General features: G+C 44.7%; 1 protein-coding gene across 8 annotated transcripts in view; it reads left to right on the top strand.

The window, feature by feature from the left end:
- DGKG (diacylglycerol kinase gamma) overlaps positions 1-21922 on the top strand; it is a 191523-nt gene that overhangs the window by 144474 nt on the left and 25127 nt on the right. For all 8 annotated transcript variants that reach the window (XR_008426130.1, XM_053918191.2, XM_053918190.2 and 5 more), the window contains one exon: positions 443-620. Coding sequence is in view for 7 of the 8 variants with exons in the window: in XM_053918191.2 (XP_053774166.1) it covers positions 443-620 (178 nt within the window). In the remaining variant the exon portion in view is untranslated. The remainder of the gene's footprint in view (positions 1-442; positions 621-21922) is intronic.

Below are 21922 nucleotides of genomic sequence, written 5' to 3'. Positions count from 1 at the left end.
GGATAAGAGGTGGTAGATGAAACTTTCCTGTCGCTGTTGAGAAACTACTGGGTTAGGTTTTGGAATCAGTGTCCTACCCAAATCTTCACAATGGCTAGGAAGGGTCAGAATGGATGATAATGAGGCTGGACTGCAGAACAGGTTTGTAGTTGTCTTGTGAACCATCCCCAAAGCCGTTTTAGACCTATAGACCTTCTGGTCTCTGGAGTCTTGTCCTGTCTTCCCCAGACATGACCAAGACATGACTCCCCCATCCCACTACAGTGGTCATAGCATCAGGCCTGAGCAACTTTGCTCAAGATTCAGCTTCTGACAGAAGCAGACTGGTGGCTGAGGATCCATCACGCCCTTCATGAGAGCCTCCACCGCCCACCACACACAGAACCTTGTATTGGGATGTACTGAGGATACTAACAGATGACCTTTTCTCTCTGCCCCTCAGTGTGACGGGGTTGGGGTGGACCTGAGCAACATCTTCCTTGAAGGCATCGCCATTCTCAACATTCCCAGCATGTATGGTGGCACCAATCTCTGGGGAGAAACCAAAAAGAACCGGGCTATGATCCGGGAAAGCAGAAAGGTTGTCACTGACCCTAAGGAACTGAAATTCTGCGTCCAAGGTAAGTCAGGCATGAGGAAAACGGCTCTAGATCAGTGCCCTGGTAAAAGGGTCTTCAGGTGGGTGGTATTCACGCTCTGTGGATACACTGACTCATCATCCCTGATGTTGCAAAGTTTCCAACCAAACTGAGAAGAGAAAATGAATAATAAGGGAGCTCTTAACGACAGTCAGCAGTCAAGCTGTGGGCCTCCATGAGGTCAGGAGTCAAACGCTGCTCCTGTCAAGGTTACTACTGCCCTCCAGTAACTTTTTCCAGTAGTCTATTCTCAACTTTCACCTCACTTCACCTGTTTGACCCAGCCGATCACTCGTTCTTCCTGAAAATACTTCGCTTCGGAGACTCCACACGTTCCTGGGTTTCCTCCTCCCCCACTGGTTACTCTTTCTCAGTATCTGGCTGATTCCTCATCTTCTCTCCAACCTCTTGATGCTGGTGGGTCCCCAGGCAGGGTCACCAACCCTCTTTTCTTTTCTGTCTATACTTAGTCCCTTGATGACCTCATCCAGTGGTGAGACTTTATTTAAATACCACGTGAGTGCCGATGACTCAGCACGTCCAAAACAGAACTCCTGATGTCCCTCCCCCAAACTGTCTCCACCCACAGCCTTCCCCATCTCAGTTGATGATAGCTCCAACCTGCCCGTTGCTGGAGCCAAAATACTTGGCATCATCCTTGACTCCTCTTTTTATCTCACATCTCATATCCAATTTATCAGAAAATCTGTTAACTTTACTTTTAAAAGTAAAGGGTGCACCCACTTCTCACCCCTGCATTCCTACCACCTTTGTCAAGCCACCGTCCTCTGTCCCTTGGATCATGGCAAATCCTCCTGACTGAATTTCCTGTGTGGACTCCTGCCCTGTACAGCCTGTCCCACCACTGCATCAGAGTACCCCTGCCAAAATGTGTCAGATTATGCCATGTTCCTGCTCCAAATCCTGCAGTGGCTCAGAGTAAAAGCCAGAGACCTTCATGTGACCTGGAGGGCCCAGATGGCCTGGCCTCCCATTACTTCCGAGGCTTCATCTTCTACTACTCTCCCCCTCACTCCCTCTGGCTTCTCTAGCACCACAGGCTGCGTCCATGAACTGACTATTCTTTCTGCCTGGAACAACCAGTTAGTGTGCCTTGGTAGCCATCAGCTGTGCCTTCCCCTCTGAGAGTACCCTTAAAACTACCTTTACCTGGGGTACCAGCCATTTCCACCAATGAACCAAGTAGGGACTCAATCAGAGCTCTGGCAGCTCTGACTGCTCTGTGGATTGGAGGAAAGGGCCCCCCTGATCCTCAGGGGTTCTCAGTAGACTGGTGAGCTGGGGGAGAGAAGCCATGTATGAAGGCATTTGCAAAGACATCACAAGAGGAGGCAGGAGACTTGGTTCAAGTCCAAGTGCTGCCACTAACCTACTTTTTGATACCTCAGTTTCCTTTGCTATGAACCCAACATTATATGTAAAATTTTGATAGGTGAATGGATGGGGTTGAACCAGATGATTGGTTCTTAAACCAGGCCTCCTTCTTGTACATGAAGATTCTTAGGCCCTAGCCCAAATCTACCTAATTAATCTCTGGGTTGGTTGTTGGTAATGAGCTCCCCAGATGACTCTGATGAATTGCTAGGTTTGAGAACCACCGACACAGACAAGTGTCCAGGAATCTAGGTCTCTCCCGGGCTATCAGTGCTAAGATTGGATGTGATCCCACCAGTAAAAGCAGACAAAACTTGGCTGACCATTTATATAGGGGAGGGTAACTTGCTTGTTGTGAACCCATCTATAAGACAACCAGATTGTCATATTCCAGGTGAAGTCATCGAGAGGTGTCATCTTGACATCTCCACCCTTTGAGAGAGGACTCAGGAATTTTTATTTCTGTTGACCTCTTAAGTCCCGTTTATTTCACAGTAACTCTTCAATTTGTATAAATTATTAAACTGAATAATGTGTTCCTCCTTCCACCCTTGGCAGGGGAAGTTGCGGGTGCTAGCAGAGGGTGGGGGAAGCACTGGAAATTGTAGAAAGTTCCTGAAAACTTTTCCCACCCTGGTACTCCTACCTCAACCCCCACTCTGACATATAGTCCCATCAGAACAGAATCAGGGGAGACTCTTCCCCTCCCCCAACCCAGGGGCTTGGGAAAGCTCTTGCTGAGGACGTGTTCTGGCTAGGACACAAGGGCAACCTACATCTTCCCCTTCCATATCTGACCATATTTCTTCCCCTTCAAGCAAGAGTAGTGTGTTTGCTGATCACTCTTGACTATCATATACAGGAACTCTCTATACAGGAACTCTCTTCCCCAAGTCTCCCTCTCTCACCCCCAGGATGTGCTTTCAGAGCTAAAAATGAAGCTACTTCCTGTTCTTTGGAGGAGGACATGAGCTGATCAGAGCAGAGGCTGAGAAAGGCACCCTGGCTTCTGGGCTTTACAGAGACACTAACATTGAGTTTCTTTTTGAAAAAGCCATGATCTCATATATGTAGAGATATTGGAGAAAAGCAAAAGAGACAACTTCAGTGGGAAAGCATTGTCTTGAGAGTCAAGAGACTTGGATTGCCGTTCATACTGCCTCTCACTAGTGTGTGACATTGGGCAAGCCCTTTCACCTTCTTGGGTTTTAATTTTCATTATCTATACGATAGGTGAGGCTAACAATCATATAGGTCTCTATAGACCATGGGTTCTTTATGGCTCCACAAAACTAAGGCGTGGGCAGGATTGGTATAGGCGGACTCCTTGAACAAAATTGTATGGCCAATTTCTTCCTTCTTTCAGTGTGTTTTGTCCCACATTTTATAGGCCAGCAGCTGAGAAGGCAAGGGTCTCTCTCTGTAGGCTCTTCATTTGTTGGGATTCTTTACTCCTTAACAATTTCATTGGGATTGGAGGTGAAAGAGGAGTCAGGAGAGAGTAGGAGGAGGGAAGGAATTTATCATAGGAAGTATAAGAGGAAAATGACAATAGAAGGGGTTAGTATCAAATCTTTCTTATCATAAATCCGTCTTTGCCCTTAGAAAAGCAATCCAAGAAAGATCATCAATCAAGATTAGCATGGAATGAATTCTATACGAAATTAGCTGATTATGCCCTGGCTGGTGTGGATCAGTGGATCGAGCGCTGGCCTGCAAACCAACAGGTCACCAGTTCAATTCCCAGTCAGGGCACTGGCCTGGGTTGTGGGCCAGGTCCCCAGTAGAGGGTGCGCAAGAGGCAAAACCACACATTGGTGTTTCTCTCCCTCTCTTTCTCCCTCCCTTCCCCTCTGTCTAAAAATAAAATAAAACCTTAAAAAAAAAAAAAGAAATTAACTGATTAGAAAGCAATAAAGGGAACTGGGAAATAGCACCAAGCAATTAAATGACCAGGGTCTACATTTACACTTTAGTTTTCTAAACCTTGGAAGTGACCTCACCTCCCTGAGTCTCAGCTTCCTCATCTCTAAAAAGGGCATAATACCACCTAGCTTTTTATGAAGATCATGGATATGAAAGTGCCTGGAACATAATTTAAACTTGAACCTTAAAAAAAAAAATTCCCCTTACCTTTAATCCCATTACATGCTGGAGCATACCAGAAGTTTTTATCCTTGGCATTTCCATCTACTTGCACTATCACTAAGAAAGAGCAGAACTCACGCCAAACTGCAGACCAGCCTTTGTCCTAGCACATTAGACTCAACTGTACTGTACCCAGGGTCTCCTTTCCCAGACCTTTCAGATTCCAAGGATGGAGTGGACGTTATTTATCTTCGTATTCCCAGTGCCTGCCTGACCCAGTGTAGTTAGTCAAAAAAAAGGTTGTTGGATAAATGAGTCATACATCAATATTGGTTCTTTTTCGTTTTTATAACACCAATAAGAATAGTGACAGTCTCTTATATTTCATTTTGGCTTGTACATAGTTTTGCATACATTAACTTCAAGTAATTCTAAGCAGAAACCCATGAGCGAGGGTATTCCCACTCCTATCCATATCCTTATTTCATATTGGAGAAAAACAGAGGTCCACAGCAGGAGTAGGACTTACATAATTTATGTCTAGTGGTGGCATCAGATCCAAGTTCATGACTTCTAGCTTAACTCTAAGTGGCTAGTATCCAACTAGAAAATATATTTGAGTTCCTACTGTGTGTATTTCAAAAGCTGGGTACTCAGAAAATGGGAAGAATTTATGACCCAGTCTGGGAAAGTCTCCACATATACGTGTTGAAATTCTACTCCTCCTGTAGGGCCTACCTCAAGGGCCTCCCCTTCCTGGGGCCTATTGACGTGAGTCCAGCTCTGAACTCCTAGAGCATTTAACTTTGCCTTCTGTCTTGACAGTGCACTGATAATGGGTGGCCCTGTTCCATAGGCATGTGCATCCACGTCATATCTTCTGCCGGTGCCTGGAAAACGGGGAGCATGTGTTCCTGTTTGTGTCCCCTTCAAAGCCTAACATTCTACTTGGCTCACACTGTCCTACAGCAATGTTTGTTGGAGGGAAGGGGGGAGGGAGAACAAATCTTGCCTTTGTCCGCCCGCACAGTGGGTGGTAAACTCTGGAGCTGGACGGGGAACAGGCACTTAGTGAAAGATCTTGGGGGGCAAATAGTTTCATAAACAATTTTACGTGAGTATTAGTAGGCTGCAAATTCTGCTTCATGGAACCATTACAAACTCATTTGATAAGTAAGAGGTGTGCTGGCTATTTTCAAATAAGTAATTCAGCTACAACTTAGAGGACTTGTACTTGAGAGTCATTGTAGAGTAAGGGATTGAACGTTGAACTAAAAGCTAGAAGACCCAGGCCTTCCCACCACCAGCCATGTGACAGTTGGTTGAGTCACTGAACCCTCATTACAAAATGGAAACGATGATAGTCTCTCTCCCTCAGCACGTTTGAGGGTTAAATGAGATCATCCACATAGGGCACTTAGCGGAGTACCTGGAACATGGTGAGCTCTTGATCAGTAGTACTCAGAAGTATCATTAAGTGATAAGTGGAAGGTGATAAGTACTTAGTGTATGATTTTTTAAAAAGGACCAAATTTAGAATTTCACTGTCTTGATTTTCAGGAATTTGGTCTAGATTCCCTTTAAATTACTTATGGCCCTAACAACCTGTAACTCTAGGGTTATTCATTGTCACTGTGAGTAAGTGTGTTTGGCTGTTGCTGCCAGTGGAGTGGTTACCAGAGCTGGCTGCCCAGTGAAGCAAGGTGAGGGTAGGCATGCTAAGTCTTGAATCCCGGTGAAGCACCAAGGGCATGGCACAAAACTGGGTCAGTCCTGGTGAGGTTGGGGAGCACAGCCCTGGGCAGCTCTGCCATTGTTTCTCTCTGGCCCCACCCTAGATGTGAATGTGAGACTTCCAACACCTTTTCTCAAACTCTTCACTGAGGCTCACATCTGCCCCTATCCAGCCTTCAGGCTTGAGCCAGCAGCAACCTTGGGGCTGTGTCACCCATACTTGGCCCTTCTGGCTATTTGATATCAAAGCAACATGACTCTCAGTGACTTCGTAGTCAATCCCACTTGAATGGCAAATGGGGTATCCTAGACAAGATTCCAAACAGAGAAGGCAAAATTTCCCTAGAGCTTCACCGGGTTATACTTTTTGCCATTCCTGGCGGACAAAGACAGGGAGGCAGACAATAGAATGTACACTTTGAGTCCATTTCCCAGCAGTGGAGACATGCTTTCTGTCATTTATTCAACACATTTACGAAGCACCTACCAAGTGCCAGGAACTGGGTAACAATGAGCAAAACCAGACATAGTCCCCATACATAGCCAGTATGGAGCACAGGAGCCAGGTGTCAATAAAATAATCCCATACATAGGCACATAATTAGGTGGTAAGTGCTAAGAAGCAGAGTTGCATGGCTACCCAGCACCTCAGCAAGGCCAGCAGGCCAGGGTGTAGCTCAGAGGTACATCTTGCTAGCCTGGTACTCAAACCAATGGAGCAGGCACTCACAGAGGCTCCCTCCTGGCAAATGCATAGTCATCAGATCTAGCCCAGATGCCAAGGTCTCATCTGGCAAAGGGAAAACCCTCCCACTTCACAGTCAGTTGACTTCACTACTATGCAGGTACATGTGGTTCAATCTGCTGTGCCCTCTGCCTGCATGGATTTTCACTCATTGTATGGACTATCCTCTGAATCCCAAATCAAGGAAATAGGATTCCATCCAGCCACACTCCCAGGTGAGGAGCTAGAGCTCAGAGCAGATAACACACTAATTGCAAACACATGGGTTCACTGTTTCCTGGGGCTTTCTTTTCACTTATGGGAAACCATAACAGAAAGTGAGCTGTTGGGTTCAGGAGCTGTCCAGGGTTGTAGGTTCCCAATTTTCCCATTCAGTACAGATCTAACCAGAAAGACCATCATAGTGAGCCATAGTCGGCCACTCACTGCTCATTTGGGTTGAGAAAAAAATAGAAATGTTCCTAGAAAGTGTGCATTTCACAGAGGTCTCTCTGGCCAAAGTCTCTCCTGGGGGCTGAGATACAGTAAGCGAGCGACCCTTAAAGAATCTGGGGGAGTTTTGAGTGGGACTGTGTGTACTGGGACTCCCCTCAGCTCTGGGAGGTAACCATGGCAACACATGTCATTCCTCTTAAACACTTGCAGGCCTACAGAGACTTCGCTTTGCTTTTTACAGGAAGTCATAGCTTTGTCATTTAGTCCTTCAAGTGCCTATGTTGCAATCAACATGCTCCAAAGTAGGCATTCTCTTTCCCCTCTCTACACACCCTACCCCCTCTTCTACAACCCACTGCCCCCCCCCACCACATTCCCTGCCTTATTAATGGCCTCACCTGTTGCCCAAGCTCCAGACCCTGGGTCATCCATTTGCCCTCACAGCTGGCCCTGGAGGTCCACCTCCCACCTGCCTCCCGTCCTCAGTCTTCTAAGCCCCTATCTATTCCCAGTTGACTCAACATCAGGCAGTTGCTTTTGTGGCATCTGGCAGGGGCTGCCTGCTGGACTCTGCAGGTGAAACCAGGTATATTTTTGCAGCTTCCAAATGAAGGCCACACAGCCTGTTTCTCAGATGCCTGTTTCTATAGAAATTATGATGTTTTCTATGTAGTACTGAAATCCTAGACTCAGGTCTCTCAGAAATTTAGAGATCATTTTATCCTCTAGGTAAGGAAAGTGAGAACTAGCAAGGTGAAGTTGCTTGCCCTTGGCCAAACCCAGACTGAAATGCAAGTCTTTTAGGTCACACAGACCAGCCCTAGGTCCACTAGAGCGGGGATTGGCCAACTTCTTCTATAAAGGGCCTCACAGTAACTATTAAAATAGGCTTTGTGGGCTGTAGAGTCTCTGATGCAACTACTCAACTCTGCCCATTAACCTAAAAGCAGCCATGGAGAATACATAAACAAGTGTGCATGGCTGTGTCCCAACTCATTTACTTACACAAACAAGCAGCAGACTGAATTTGGCCCTCGAGCTGTGGTTTGCTGATCCCTGCACTAGAACCTCATGTGGTTCACACCCAGCAGCACTGGCATCACCTGAGAGCGTCAAAAATGCAGACCCTCAAGTCCCAGGCCAGACGTCCTACAGCCAAATTTGTGTCTTAACAAGATTCCCCACGATATTAAAGTCTGAGAAGCACTGCACTGGTGGGCCAGCTACTCCCCCTAAGAATGCCAGGACGAAACTTTGTATATTAGAAAGGTCACATGAAAAGGTGGTTCTGAAACTAGAGCTAAGTCCTACTGTTGAAACACGCAGTTCTTTTCTACACACCCCAGCCTCCCCGTTTCTGGCTGGCCCTGACCCGGTTGGAATTCACTGGAAATGCAAAGCAAAGCAAGCATTCATTCTTCTTCAGCTGACTTTTAAATCAAGAGGACTCAAACTCACACTACCCCCCCCCCCCTGCCGCCAAAACTCCTGGGAGGGGCTGGTGAGGTAGAGGCTGCTCAGCATCTGCAGAGGGGAAACTTGCTCACACAGGTTCAAGCTGGAGTTAAACTCCAACTTAATTCCTGCCTTAGGAGGTTTGCTTCTCAAAACAGAACCACAGAGCCAAGGAACCTTTCATTTCTTGTATGCAGAAGAAACTTCCAGGCTGTCTCTTTGGCAGGCCTAGACATCTCACATTTTCACTCTTATGCTTGCCTCATCTTGGTCCATGCACCAGCCCCTGTTCCCCTGTATCAACTGTTCAGCCATTTTATATCAGCTGCCTCCTAAGACCCAACCCACAGCAAAATTCCATGCTGGCCACATGCTCTGCACAGCATGAATGCTAATGTTCTTCTTAGTCAGTTTCTAATGTGTGCCAGAAGTGTTTCATCTTCTTAATTAACCAATAAATATGTATTGGGCTGTTATTTGCTGAGCACTTACTTATGGGCCAACCCTACTGCATATTTAAAAACTTTAATCTACTGGATGGCTGAGGACACTGAGGCTAATGAACACACAGACAATACACAATAGAGCCTGGGCTTCAAGAACCTAGTGCTCCAGGTGCTGTAGAGGATGCAAGCAAGAGTACCATGTGGTCTAGCCCTAGTGGTTCACAGTATACATATAGGAAATATATGTATATTCCATGTTAACAATCATGTTAACAATGGCATGAGAGGCAAGCAGCATGGAGCAGCAGAAACAAACTATCCTAAGAGTGTGGGAAAGAAGGAAAAAAGAGTCCCTCCTTAGAAACTCTGTCCCTAGCTGTCCAGCACTGTGCCATGTGCCTAGCAGGTGATCCGTAAATATATGATGAATGAATGAAAGAAAAAAATGAACAAACAAGATAGAATGTGCTGTGTGTGCTAATACCTGAAGCTCAAAAGGATGTGAAAAGACAGTGAATGAGAAAAAGGGAAGATGGGCCAGGAAACTAACACAGAGAAGTAGCAAAAAACAATGCCATGGAATTTGTATATGACCGTTTGAATAACAGGAAGAGGTGAAGGGTTTTAAGCCAGTAGCAACAGGAGGTGGGAGTAGGATTAGCAGGAGAATTTGGATTACAGGAAAAGGAAAGGAACTGGGAGCAATGAGACTAGTTGGAAGGCCAGTGCAGAAGACAGACATACAGCTCTCTAAAACGTTGGACTTTGGGAGTCAATGCCCAAAATGGAAGAGTGGACAAAATCAACAGGAAGTGGGAGACAGACAAAGGGGACATTGCCATGTGGGAGATACACCATCCCCCGCAAATCAGCAAACAGGATCCCAGCATCTACCCGCAAGCTCAGCCTTCTCCTGTCTGCTTCCATACCCAACCCCCTCCCCGATGCCAGCATCCATCCACAGAATGGATGCCCTTAAACACGGGCCTGTGTCTTTTCCAGCTTCGGCATGTTGCCAGGGCCCATCTCTTCCCATTTTCAGGCCAATTCATTCAACATTTGTTAGGCACCTATTTGAATTCAGCACTAGATGCTAGAAATATTTTACATTCATCATCTTATTTTAATTCCCTACAGAGACACTTTATAATTAGAAAAATGAGGCCCAGGGAGGTTAATTGACCTGTCCAAGGCCACACTAATTGGTGGATCTGGAGCTAGAGCCAAGTCCTAGAATTCCAAACATGGCATTCTTTCTGAACACACCGCTGTACTCTCCGCCACGTCCCCATTTCTGGCTGATCCTGAGCTGACAACCAGAAAGCACCCTTCCCAACTGCAGCTCCCTTCTAGCTTTGCCTTTCTGGGGCAGGTGGGCGGTGTGAGCCTCTCTCTGAGCTGTGGTGCACTTGGTCGGTGTGCATCTCTGCAGTGTGCCTTATGTGCGTCATGCTTGCCAGTCAGGTTTGAGTTGAACTGGAAAATCTCACCATTGGTTGATTTTATTACATAAGCTATGCCTGAAATCGAAGCTTCTTGAGCTCAGTGAGCAAAGTAATGCCAAGTAATACACCATCTGGTCTTTTGCCATCAGGTCAAGAAACTCAGTTTTCCACTCAATAGAACTGTGTCGCCAAGAATCCTGAGAGGAGGAGAGATGAGACTTACCCCACACCAAGCTCATTTCCCTGGCTTTAGACACCCTGTCACTTTAAGAGTTTGTCTCTGCCTAGAGTCCTTTATACCGAGCTTATTTTTGGAGTCAGACAGGTTTGAATTCCAGCTTCACCACATGCCAACTTTGTGATATTAGGCAAGTTCCTCCATCTCTCCAAGCCTCAAGGATGGTGTTGCTGCTGGTTGGTTTGTTTTCTTAAATTGAGACAATAGTTTCTACAGAACAGAATTGCCACAATGATTAAAAGCAATAACCTCTGTAAAACTCTAGGACTGGCTTAGAGGTGTGCCAGTAATGGTCAGTCTCTCCATGTCCTCATTGGGACCACCAGGTCAAGATTTCCTGTAGCTCCACTGTTTCCCAGGCCTTATGAGACATTCTTGTCCTTGGTTTTTCTCAGAGGCATGATGATGCCAGACCCTTACTTCAGAGCCATTTCCAGGAGATGCTGTCTTCCTGAGAAATTCCCCACCACACACCCCTGCCAGCACACTCCTTCTCCCCTTCTGAAACACCTGACTCTTAGGATAAAGAGATTTAGAAGCCCCTTCCCCAATGTACAGAGACTCCATCAGAAGCCTGCCCAACCCCAGAAGAGAAAGCCACCCGGAATGGAGGATTCCAGCCCCACCCCTCAAGTAGGCGCTCAGGAAGCAACAACACTGGTCATTGTGAGCCAGCACTTGCCTCAGCATAAGGCTGTGCTGAACATTCTGTCTTCTGCACAGTGTGAGGAACGGCAAGGACTGCTGCCAATCTGCTCTTGACCAGACAGTCAGAAAATCCAGCCTCCACTGTCATTGTTGGAATAGCTCAGACAGACCTTAAGGATAGAGCATCCCAACCCCCAATATGGTAAAATGGAGGCCCTGAGGATGGAAGTGACTTGCCCAAGATCACACAAGATAGGCAGAGAAGAGACCAAAATCCCAGCCCCTTCCTGTTGGGCCAACACATTCCTGCTCCCTCTGCTCCTACAGCCTCTCTCCTCTTCAGAAAGCAGAGGCTCTTGCTGGTTCTCTTTTCTGCCTGCTTCCATTTGGATTATCCAGAGTCCAAGACCACTTCTATGCCCTGATGGGGTTTTACAGACCCCTGAGAATAGAAGGAACCTGCAGCCACTGTGATGAGGGCAGGGCACAAAGGCAACTCCCCTCAGAGGGGGTGCCCAGCTGGACTAGGGGTGTCAAATCAATGTCTGAAAGATCTTCAGACCCTACGCTACTGCCCGCTTGCTCAGCCCAGGAACAAGGGCAGGCCTGATCATCGTGGGATTGTACTGCGCACTCACACACACAAGGAAAGGAAAGGAACTAACGACCTCATTTCCAAATAAAAAGCTGAGTATCCTCCTTGTTTTTGAATAAAAGAAGAAGAAATATGGATACTTTACTCACCAGGAGGGGCAATCACCCCCAAATCTCAAGGTCACAGTATCTCTCATCTTCGTAGAATCCCTACACTTCTCTTCCTCAGCACCCTGTTCTTCCCCCTCACTCTCCTCCTTCTCCTCCCCATCCCCCACCCAGCCCTCTTCCTGTCCTCCCCCTTCCTACTCCTGCCCTATCTTCTCTGGGTCACATTCAATAACCATCTGCAGAAGGCCAAGCACTTACCATGTAGCAAAATCAGAATTTCCTGAGGAAGTCCCTTTCTAAGAAAACAAAACACTACAATAACACCAACTGTTTCTTGAGGGCCTGTGCGTGCTCTCTGTGCAGGGCACTAGTTGGCTTCACTTCTGAGTCTCACAACAACCCTGCCAGTGAGCCGTTATATCCACATCTTTCAGAGAAAAGACTCAGAGAAGTTAAGTGCCTTCTCCCAAGATAGTAAAACTAGTGAGTGCCAAGCAATAGGATTCAGACTCAAGTCTGTCTGAAGCCCACAGGCTAAGCTTCACCACCTGTCTCAGGAGCACATTCTTTACATTGTGTTTACAGAATGCCTTAGAATCGGTCCTCCTCCTACCTGGGTACTTGGCGGGCCAGGGGCCACCTTCCTCTATCCTGTGTCTGAGTTAAGATCTCTAGAGAAAGTATTGGTCATAGATTCTTCTTCAAGTTAGTTATGATTGGGATACTTGAGGGCCTGGTGCTTTGAGATGCCAGGTGGGAACACTGGGGGTGGGGGGACTCCTGTGTGGCCAGTTACAGCTTTCCTTTCTCACTCACCTTTTGTGCCCAAGGAAACCCCAAAGACCCCTTCCATTCAGAAGATCAGGAAACCATCTTTTGGGGTCCTTTCCGTCTCCCCACCCCCAGGCTATTTTCAGGTTGCCATGCTTCTGAGTCGGCTTTGAAGCTCTTTAGCCAGGAGCAGTCTTTCATCTGCACAGACCAGACCCAGTGGGAAGCTTAGGTGGGCAGATCAGTGCGTGGCTTTGTTGGGCTTTGGGTACCTCAGCCACCAAGGGCACGTGGCCCATCTCCATGGAAATTTGGACGCAGGAGAGGAGCCCAAGGTGACACCTGCCACAGTGTGGGCAGGCCAACCCTGAGAGAGGCTGGCTAACTACACTCACCCGTCTAGACTGTGAGGACTAAACCTGGCCCCACCACAAGGCAGAGCGGGGCTTATATCTTTCCTTTCTGACGAGAGTAAGAAGGTCCCACACAACCCCAGTGTGCACCAGCTTCTCAGTAACACAGTGATAAGGACATTACTAATTGCTGTTTACAGAACACCTTCACATTCTTCAACTCTTTTGTCCCCAAAACAACCCATGAAGTAGGTTTCATCATTGTTCCTGTCCATGGAGGGAATTTTTGCCGACCTCCTCCCAAAATTAACATGCCAGAGCCCTAATCCCCAGCACCTCAAAATGTGACTCTAATTTGGAAATAAGGCCTTTAAAGAGGTGATTAAATGAAAATGAGGCAGTTAGAGTGGACCTTGATCCAATCTGATTGGTGTTCATTTAAGAAGAGGAAATTTGAAAGAACAACAAACAAAGCCCAAAGTAAGTAAAGAAAAAATAACAATAAAGATTAGAGCAGAAATAAATGAAAAAGAGTCTTAAAAAAACTATAGGAAAGATCAGTGAAACCAAGAGCTGCTTCTTTGAAAAGATAAACAAGATTGACAAACCTTCAATCAGACCCATCAAAAAAAAGAGAGAAAGAGGACCAAATAAATAAAATCAGAAATGAAAGAGGAGAATTAACAACTGACACTAAGATACGCAGTGAATTGTAAGAAAATATTAAAAACAATTATATGCTAACAAATTGGACAATGTGGACTAAGTGGATAAATTCCTAGCAACATACAATCTTCCCAAACTGAATCATGAAGAATCATAAAATATGAATAGACCAATTACAACTAATGAAAATAAAGCACTAATCAAAAAACTCCCAACAAACAAAAGTCCCAGACTGCATGGCTTCACGGGTGAATTTTACCAAACATTCAAAGAACTAACACCTGTCCTTCTCAAACTATTTCAAAATAATTCAAGACTTCCAAGTTCATTTTACAAGGCCAAGATCATCCTAACTCCAAAACCAGATAAGGACATTACAAAGAAAGAAAATTACAGGCTAGGGTCCCCAGTGAACATAGATGCTAAAATCCTCAACAAAATAATAGCAAATTGGATCCAGCAATACATTAAAAGATCATACACCATGGTCAAGTGGGATTTATTTCGGGGATGCAAGGTTGGTACAATATTCACAAATCAATAAATGTATTACACCACATACACAAAAGGAAGAATAAAAGTTACATAATCATATCAATAGATGCAGAAAAAGCATTTGATAAAATCTAGCACCCATTTACACTAAAAATGCTCAGCAAAGTAGGAATAGAGGGAACATACCTCAGCATAATGAAGGCCGTATACAAAAAACCTACTGCCAGCATCATACTCAATGGGCAGAAACTAAAAGCGTTTCCTTTGTTACCCTTAAGATCAGGAACGAGACGAGGATGTGCTTTCACCACTCTTATTCAAATTAGCATTGGAAGTCCTCGCCCCAGCATTCAGACAAGAAGAAGAAATAAAAGGCATCCTAATTGGAAAAGAAGTAAAACTATCTTTATTTGCAGATGATATGATACTATATAGAGAGAACCCTAAAGATTTCACCAAAAAACTACTAGAACCAATAAATGAATTCATTAAAGGAGCTAGATACAAAATAAATATCCAGAAATTAGTTGCATTTTTATACACCAATGATGTCAGAAAAAGGACACTAAGAAAACAATTCCATTTACAATTACATTAAAAAATAATAAAATTCCTTAGAATAAACCACAAAGGATGTAAAAGACCTGTACTCAGAAAATTATAAGACACTGAAGAAAGAAACTGAAGAAGATACAAATAAGTGGAAACACACTGTGTTCATGGATTGGAAGAATTAACAACATTAAAATGTCCATACTACCCAAAGCAATCTATAGATTCAATGCAATTCCAGCAAGATATCAATGGTGAATTTCACAGAGTCTGGCACACAGCCCTGCCAGTAAGAGCTTCAGATCAGCCCTGGCTAACGAGTGTTACCCACCACACTGGTGCGATTCCAGCCCAAAGCAATGACATCTAACATCTCAGTTTACCTGCACTGCTGTATCCCAGGTAAAGGGACCTACCTGCAGGTTTTATTGTATGCCACAGCTGCCCCAGGGTAGGGAGCGTGCTCCCTCAACACTGTGATGGGATGGCTCAGCAACTCTGGTGCTACCACATAGTCAGGGTGTCAGTACCCACACTGACAGTTGCTAGATTTCCTGGGCTGGCCCACTGCAGCCCTCAGACCTAAATCCTGGGTGTTGATAGAGGGCAAAATGGGGTGGAAGTTGGACTGAGGGTAGCAGGGCATCCTGTTCAGCTAAGGATCTCCCACATTTCCCCAGGTCACCGTAAGTGAAGAGCCCAGATCATCACACCTATATATCCCGTGTTTCCCTTGCATCTTAAATGACGATTTTCATTAATGTGAACCAGCAGCCAAGATTAGAATGAACAGAAACATTATGCATTAAAGGAGAGAGGCAAAACCAGACAGGGTCCCCATTATGTGTTATATGCAGATTAAATAAATTAATTCATGGAAGAAAGCTTGTTACTCAGTTCAGTCAAGGCAAGTAGTTATCATTATCATTATTATTATTAGTTAGTAATCATTATCTTTCCCTCTTTTAGGCCAAACCTGTTAAGGTTTTTGACACTAAAGCATGTATCTTCTTTAGTTTGTTCAACAAACATTTATTGGAGCTGAGCTAGTTGTTAGGGATACAAAGAAATAAAACAAGAACACAGCCCTGCCTACAACTTTCAGTGGATTTGGGAGAGTGAGATGACTAGAAACAATTGTTGTGGGTGAGATCCACCACCTGAGCGCAGGAGAAGGAAGAAGCATGGTGCCTGGGGCATGCCAGGAGGGTAAAGGGAACTTCTCCAGCTAGAGGAATACCTGTGCAGGTAACAGGGCCAGATAGCAAATGATCTTGCATGCTTGGCTAAGGAACTAAGACATTGATTGTCCTTTGGACTTCCAGAGCCACCGAAGGGTCTTGAGAGGGGAGGAGACAGGTCAGATGTGCCTCCTAACTGTAAGAGCTCTCCCAGCCCTTACCTGTCAGTTTTGAGCTCCAGCCCCTCCTCCTGACAGTGAGGAGGACTGAAAAAATAAAAGCAAACTGGGGCTGTGAGATCAAAGAAGTAGGCAAAGGAGCAGAATCTGGGAAGAGATTAGAGGAGGAAAAAACAGACGGAGCAGGATGTCCACCTAATCTAAAGCTCACCTGGATTTGCAGCCTCTCTGAAAGTCTGAAACTATGAGGAATATGGAAGATTTTTTTTTAATGTTTTAGCCCAAATATTTTGGTTTGGGGCCTCTTGTTTACAGCTCTTAGAAGGTAGATAGACAATTAGAGATTGTTGGCAGTAATCAGGATGGATGTGTCAGAAAAGGAAAGTGAAACTAATATATTTTTACTGCCCACTCTTCCCATACGACTCTGCCATTTAATCAGATAACCACACTTTGAGGTCAGTATCTTACTCCTAATTCCTAATTTTCAAGTGAAGAAGCTCCATATCAAAGCAATTAGGAAGTAACTTGTTGACATTCCTTTCCCCACCAACTCCTGCACATGTCTGGGGCAACCTGAGCATGCCTGAGAATCTTCCAGAGGGCTTGTTGAGACAGAGACTATTGGGCACAGCCCCAGAGTTCCTGACTCAGTGAGTGTGGGGAGGGACCTGGGCACTTGCATTTCTAACCAGTTCCCAGGTGATGCTGATGCTGCTGCTCCAAGACCACACTGCGGAAACCGCTGGCCTATGGGAATGATCCATCCAAAAACCTAGCCCAGCAGTTCCCAAACTGTGCTTTGTTTTGGAATCTTTAAAAGCAAATAGTGATGCCTAGCTCCCAGGCCCACACATTCTGATTGAACTGGTACAGGTGCAACAGAATGTGTGGCATCATTATTTGTAAAAACTCCTCAGATACAGTAAGTCCTCACTTAACATCATCAATCGGGTCTGTGACTTTAAGCAAAATGACATACAGTGAAACCAAAGAGTTAAGTTCCAGTGATAGTTCCTCAATGTTACAATGAAACGGCACTGAACAAAATGACATGATTTGAGGACCTGCTGTAACTGTAACATGCAGCAAAGTTTAGGAGCTCCTGGACTTGCCTCGTTTCTCCTTGACTCATCCTTGTCACCTTTGACAGCCCACCACTGGGGCCACAGGTGGGACTTGTCACTAACGCTGCTCACAGCACTTCTTCCCAACCTTGTGTCTCCCACTGTCTCAGGACACCTGCTCCTAGAACTCATCAGGTCTCCTATTTGCCTTCTCCCTTTTCATCCAGTCCTTCAGCTCTTCCCCTCTCAAACCAGGCCCTTTGGTACTACCATATCAACACATCCAGCCCCTTGCCCTTTCTTTGACCACATCTTTCTGGAGAAGTTTGAAGAGGAGTATCTAAATCAGACTGCAGGCATGGAAGTCCAGGGAGGTTTCTTGACGTTGATGACACTTGAACTGAGTTTTGATGGACAGTAAAAAGTGGAAGTGGGCATTTCAAGCATGAGTGCAGCATGTATAGTGGCCCAAAGGAGGGAAACAGTAGGGTCTGCCTGAGAACTACATGTGGGTGCTGGTACCTAGTCCTACATCGTTGGGAAACAAAACTGCAGGAAGGCTCTTGCCAGATGGGGATGGGCCTTGAGCATCGAGTCAGGGTGTTTACATCATCTTTACAAGTCTGAAGAGCAATTGATATATTTTCTTTTAAGGCTTTTAAATTATTACACTAGTACATACTTATAGAAAATATGAAACACCCAGAAAAGCATAACAACAATCACCTTTAACCTAATGCCCCAGGGCTCACCACTGTTAAGGTTTTAGGGTGATTTGTCCTTTTCTTCTATGCACATTCTTACATAGTTGAGAGCAGGCTGCGTAAGTGAGTTTGTGCGCCCTCTTCACACTTAACATTATAGCATGTGCATATTTAAGGTTTTTGAAATTTTTTAAATATTTTAATGGCAGCAGAAAATTCTATCATGTGCATACCATATAATTTATTGAACTATTTTCATACAGATGGAAGTGGGGGAGGAGATTTCACTACAGGCATACCTCCAAGACATGGTAGGTTAAGTTCCAACCACAGTGAAGCAGGTGGCAATCTTTTTGTTGCTAGGTTTTGCCTTCAATTTGTAAAAAAAGGCAATAAAGCAAAGCACAATAAAACAGGGTATGCCTGTATTATAAATGGTGATATAATGTTTGTACTTGTATAAACTTAGATTCTGTCAGTGATTGCTTGTGATAGGTATCAAAACAAAATTAATGAATCAGCAGTATTGACGTTTCTTTCCACACAGTTTCCTGCCAGGCTCCACTCCCATCAGAGGTGGGGAAGACTGCACATTTTGTCCTGTCTTCCCCACCACTGGCGTTATGCCCGAAGGATTTTTGGTGTGGGCATGGCATGAGCAGACTTGCAGTTATAAATTGTGTACTGGAGACTAGTGGGCCAGATCGGAAAGGCTGTTGTCCTTGCTGTTCCTCCTTTGCTTCCACAGACTCCCTTTCCCATTTCCCTGTTCCTCTTTCTTCTCTCTCGGAGAGCGCATATGAACAGGGCTCGCTGCACACAAGACGCTCCACAGGGCTTCGTCGCCAAGAACAGAGCTGGGAGGCCCAGCTCTATGACTGCTGCCAGCTTGTGCCCAGCCCAGAGGCCCTCTTTTTATAATTCTGTAAAAAAAAAAAAATCTCCAGACACTAATTGTCCTTAGGGAAAAGTATTTTTTACACTCTTCAGCAAAATTCTCAAGTGGGTGTATTGCTAAATGGATTTCTCTCTGCATCCTGTGACTATCCAGTAATGTACTTGGGCATCCCTGGCCCTGGAATGTCCTTTCTCTTTCTCCTTCCTTAACCCAGCAGATTCTCTTGGCATTCATCCTTCAAGACATTCCTTCAATGTCAGTGACACCTCCCTTCCACACCTTGGCCAGTCAGAATCCATTACCCAGGCCTCCTTGCTCCTATTGTTCAATTACAGCATTTTGTCCATCTAACACTTTTCTCCCTCTTGGCTAAAAATCCTTCAAAACTAAAATATTTTGTATTTGTTGTTCTTAACAGAGTGCCTAGCAGTTGGTTGCTACTCAGTTACTATTGAATGAATAGATGAGTAAATTAATCTATTTCAGGAAAAGAAAAACAGGAATGAATTAATTCCTGTTTTACTAAGGTACATGCACATTTCATCTTAAATACTAATGAGATAAAGAGTGAAGACAATACCGAGGTATGAATTGCCAAAACCACACTCTGAATCATTGGTACCTGGAGAAAAACTTGGTATACCAGTTGTCCTGATCTTGGATTCTAAGTTCTGAACATTTGTTTTATGTGGTTGGTCATTGACTTGCACTCCATTCTGTTTCATTTTAACACCAAATTTAATTTGTGCTTAAGTATCTCTGTGCTAGAAAAAGTAAAGGGAATTTACTGATGCCAGAATTTCCCAAAATGTGTCCCAAAGAAAACTACCATGAACTGTTTATAGGTATCACACAAAAGAAGAGTCTCATGGTCCAGTAAGTTTTGGGAAAAGAGATAAATACCATAGGTTTCTTTACCTCCAAACTTCCTGTTAGGTATTGTATTGAAAGGAATATCAGTTGAGCAATGGTGGAGAAAGAGAAGAGCAACAGAGTAGACAGGAGTCACCCTAGCTCCTTTATGCCAGAAGATTCAGAGCACAGATTCAAAGGCAGAACGGCAAAAAGTGCCCCAAGATCCCAGCTCCTACATTCATCTCCTCAATTCCACATTTGTGCAAGCCCTGCCCCCCGCACACCCACCATGCTGATGAGATCAGCCTTCATTACTTCTCTTCTAGAGCCAGGAAGCAAGGTAATGTGTGGGAAGTGATAACTGCAAGGTAATGTGTGGGAAGTGATAACAACTTTAGAGTTAAAGCCATTCACCAGGAAAATTTGTTAAGAAACCAAGGCATTGTAAAAGCTGGGAAAACTTGAGTCCATTAAGTCCTCGGCTTCTTGGAACATCTTGTTACCAGGGAATGTTTCAAAAGAAAGCATTGAACTACCACAGCTCTGCCAGATACCAAAGCCGCTACAAAGAGCAACACTTTATAAGATATCTGTCTCTCTCTGCCACTAGAGAAACTTTCAAGATCTGATTCTCTTTTCTCCTCCTTTCTTCTACCTCAGTATAACTAACTCCTCCACCCTCCTCACCCCAGACACACTCTATATATTTCTCTCTTCTCTCCTTGTCCTCCTCCTCTTTCTCCTTCTCTCCTCTTTCTCTGCCTCCTCCTCCTCCTCCTTTCTCTCTCTCTCTCCCTCTCTCCCCCATGTTGATTTCACAGACACTGTTGAAATGACACAGTAAGCTAGGAGTATCCAATGCTTATTTAACGCTCTGTGGTAAGAAGGGAACTAATTAAGTGACTAGAGGTTCAGACATGTGTTGTTTATTGGAAGTTGACTCCTTAAGAGAGCCTGGAGCGTTATCCTAAACAAACATTGCCCTTTCATGACCTCTTGTTCCAAGTCTAAATGCGATGGAGACTTTAAGGAGACAGCATCTTTTCAGAGATGTGAAAAAAAGAGAAGAGTACCAGAGAAGGAGAATGGGAACGTCAATGGATGGAGAGGGGAAAAGCTATGTACCTGCCACAGAAAGACTGTTGTAGTTTCCGGATCTGTTGGCAGTTGATATTCATCAGTGAACACAGCAAGCAGGTTCGACATTAGCAATGCTGACCCATTCGTGGTCAGCCCAGTGGTTTGTTTAACTGCCTTCTCTAGAAATACATCCATCAAGAGAATGTTTTTTAAACAACAACAAAAAAGTAAAAACAAACCCAATAGTCTTTTAAACAAAAAGAAGTAAAACCAAATCCAAATATCTGCTTGCCCATGCTAACAAACACTATTACAATGTATCAGGAGGTGCCTTAGAAGACAGAAACTATCTGTTAAAAAAAAAAAAAGCATTAACATAGACACAATTTTCTAGTTTGTGGATTTTAATAGGATGTTAGTGATTAGCTACAGCCTATGAGAAAATTACCTACCTTTGTCCTCGTAGGCAAAAGAATTGAAGCTTTTAAAGAATCTGCCTTTTTATTTTGCTTCTGTTTTATATAAATAAAAATTGTGCTGTAAAAGTGAGTCTTGGGTCCAACATTGTATCTTAATCCTGCTATTTCTTTCACAAGAAATTGGGCAGGCACAGTCTAAGCCTCAGGAACTTTGAGGAGAAGGACATCTTCCAGGGGCCAAATGAGACGGAACTGCCACTGTGGGAGGCCACCGATACTATGTGACTCTGGGCCGGACACTAATATTTTCTGTTCCTCTTTTCCTACTGCGGACACAGAATAATCTGGTGTAGGTGAAATATTCTTTTCCTTGGCTCACATGGAGCACCTGGTGTCCTGAAAGAGGTCATTGATTTCCCCAAGGATGTCCAAGGAGGCTGGCTCACCACTGGCTCCCCACAGGCCAGAACTGAGGTTAATTAGCCATCAGGCATCATCAGGAGGGCCAAGACGTTACTCAGACGTTCAGAGAGGAGAAACTTGGTCCAGCTACGGATAATGACCACTTCATCAACACCTTCTTATATTAATCCCACGCCAATGTCTTTCTAGCTTGAAAATAATTTCGGAAATAGGGGGTTCATCATTTATGTTACTCCACATTTGAAGAAGTTTCTTGATATGCCAACCTACCCATTAGGTGCATATTAATGTTCTGAATCATAACCTT

The sequence above is a fragment of the Desmodus rotundus genome, chromosome 2, assembly GCF_022682495.2.
Source record: "Desmodus rotundus isolate HL8 chromosome 2, HLdesRot8A.1, whole genome shotgun sequence".
NCBI classification, from domain to species: domain Eukaryota; kingdom Metazoa; phylum Chordata; class Mammalia; order Chiroptera; family Phyllostomidae; genus Desmodus; species Desmodus rotundus.
Note: the sequence above shows the minus strand (reverse complement) of the source record. Positions and strands in the feature narration are given on the sequence as shown.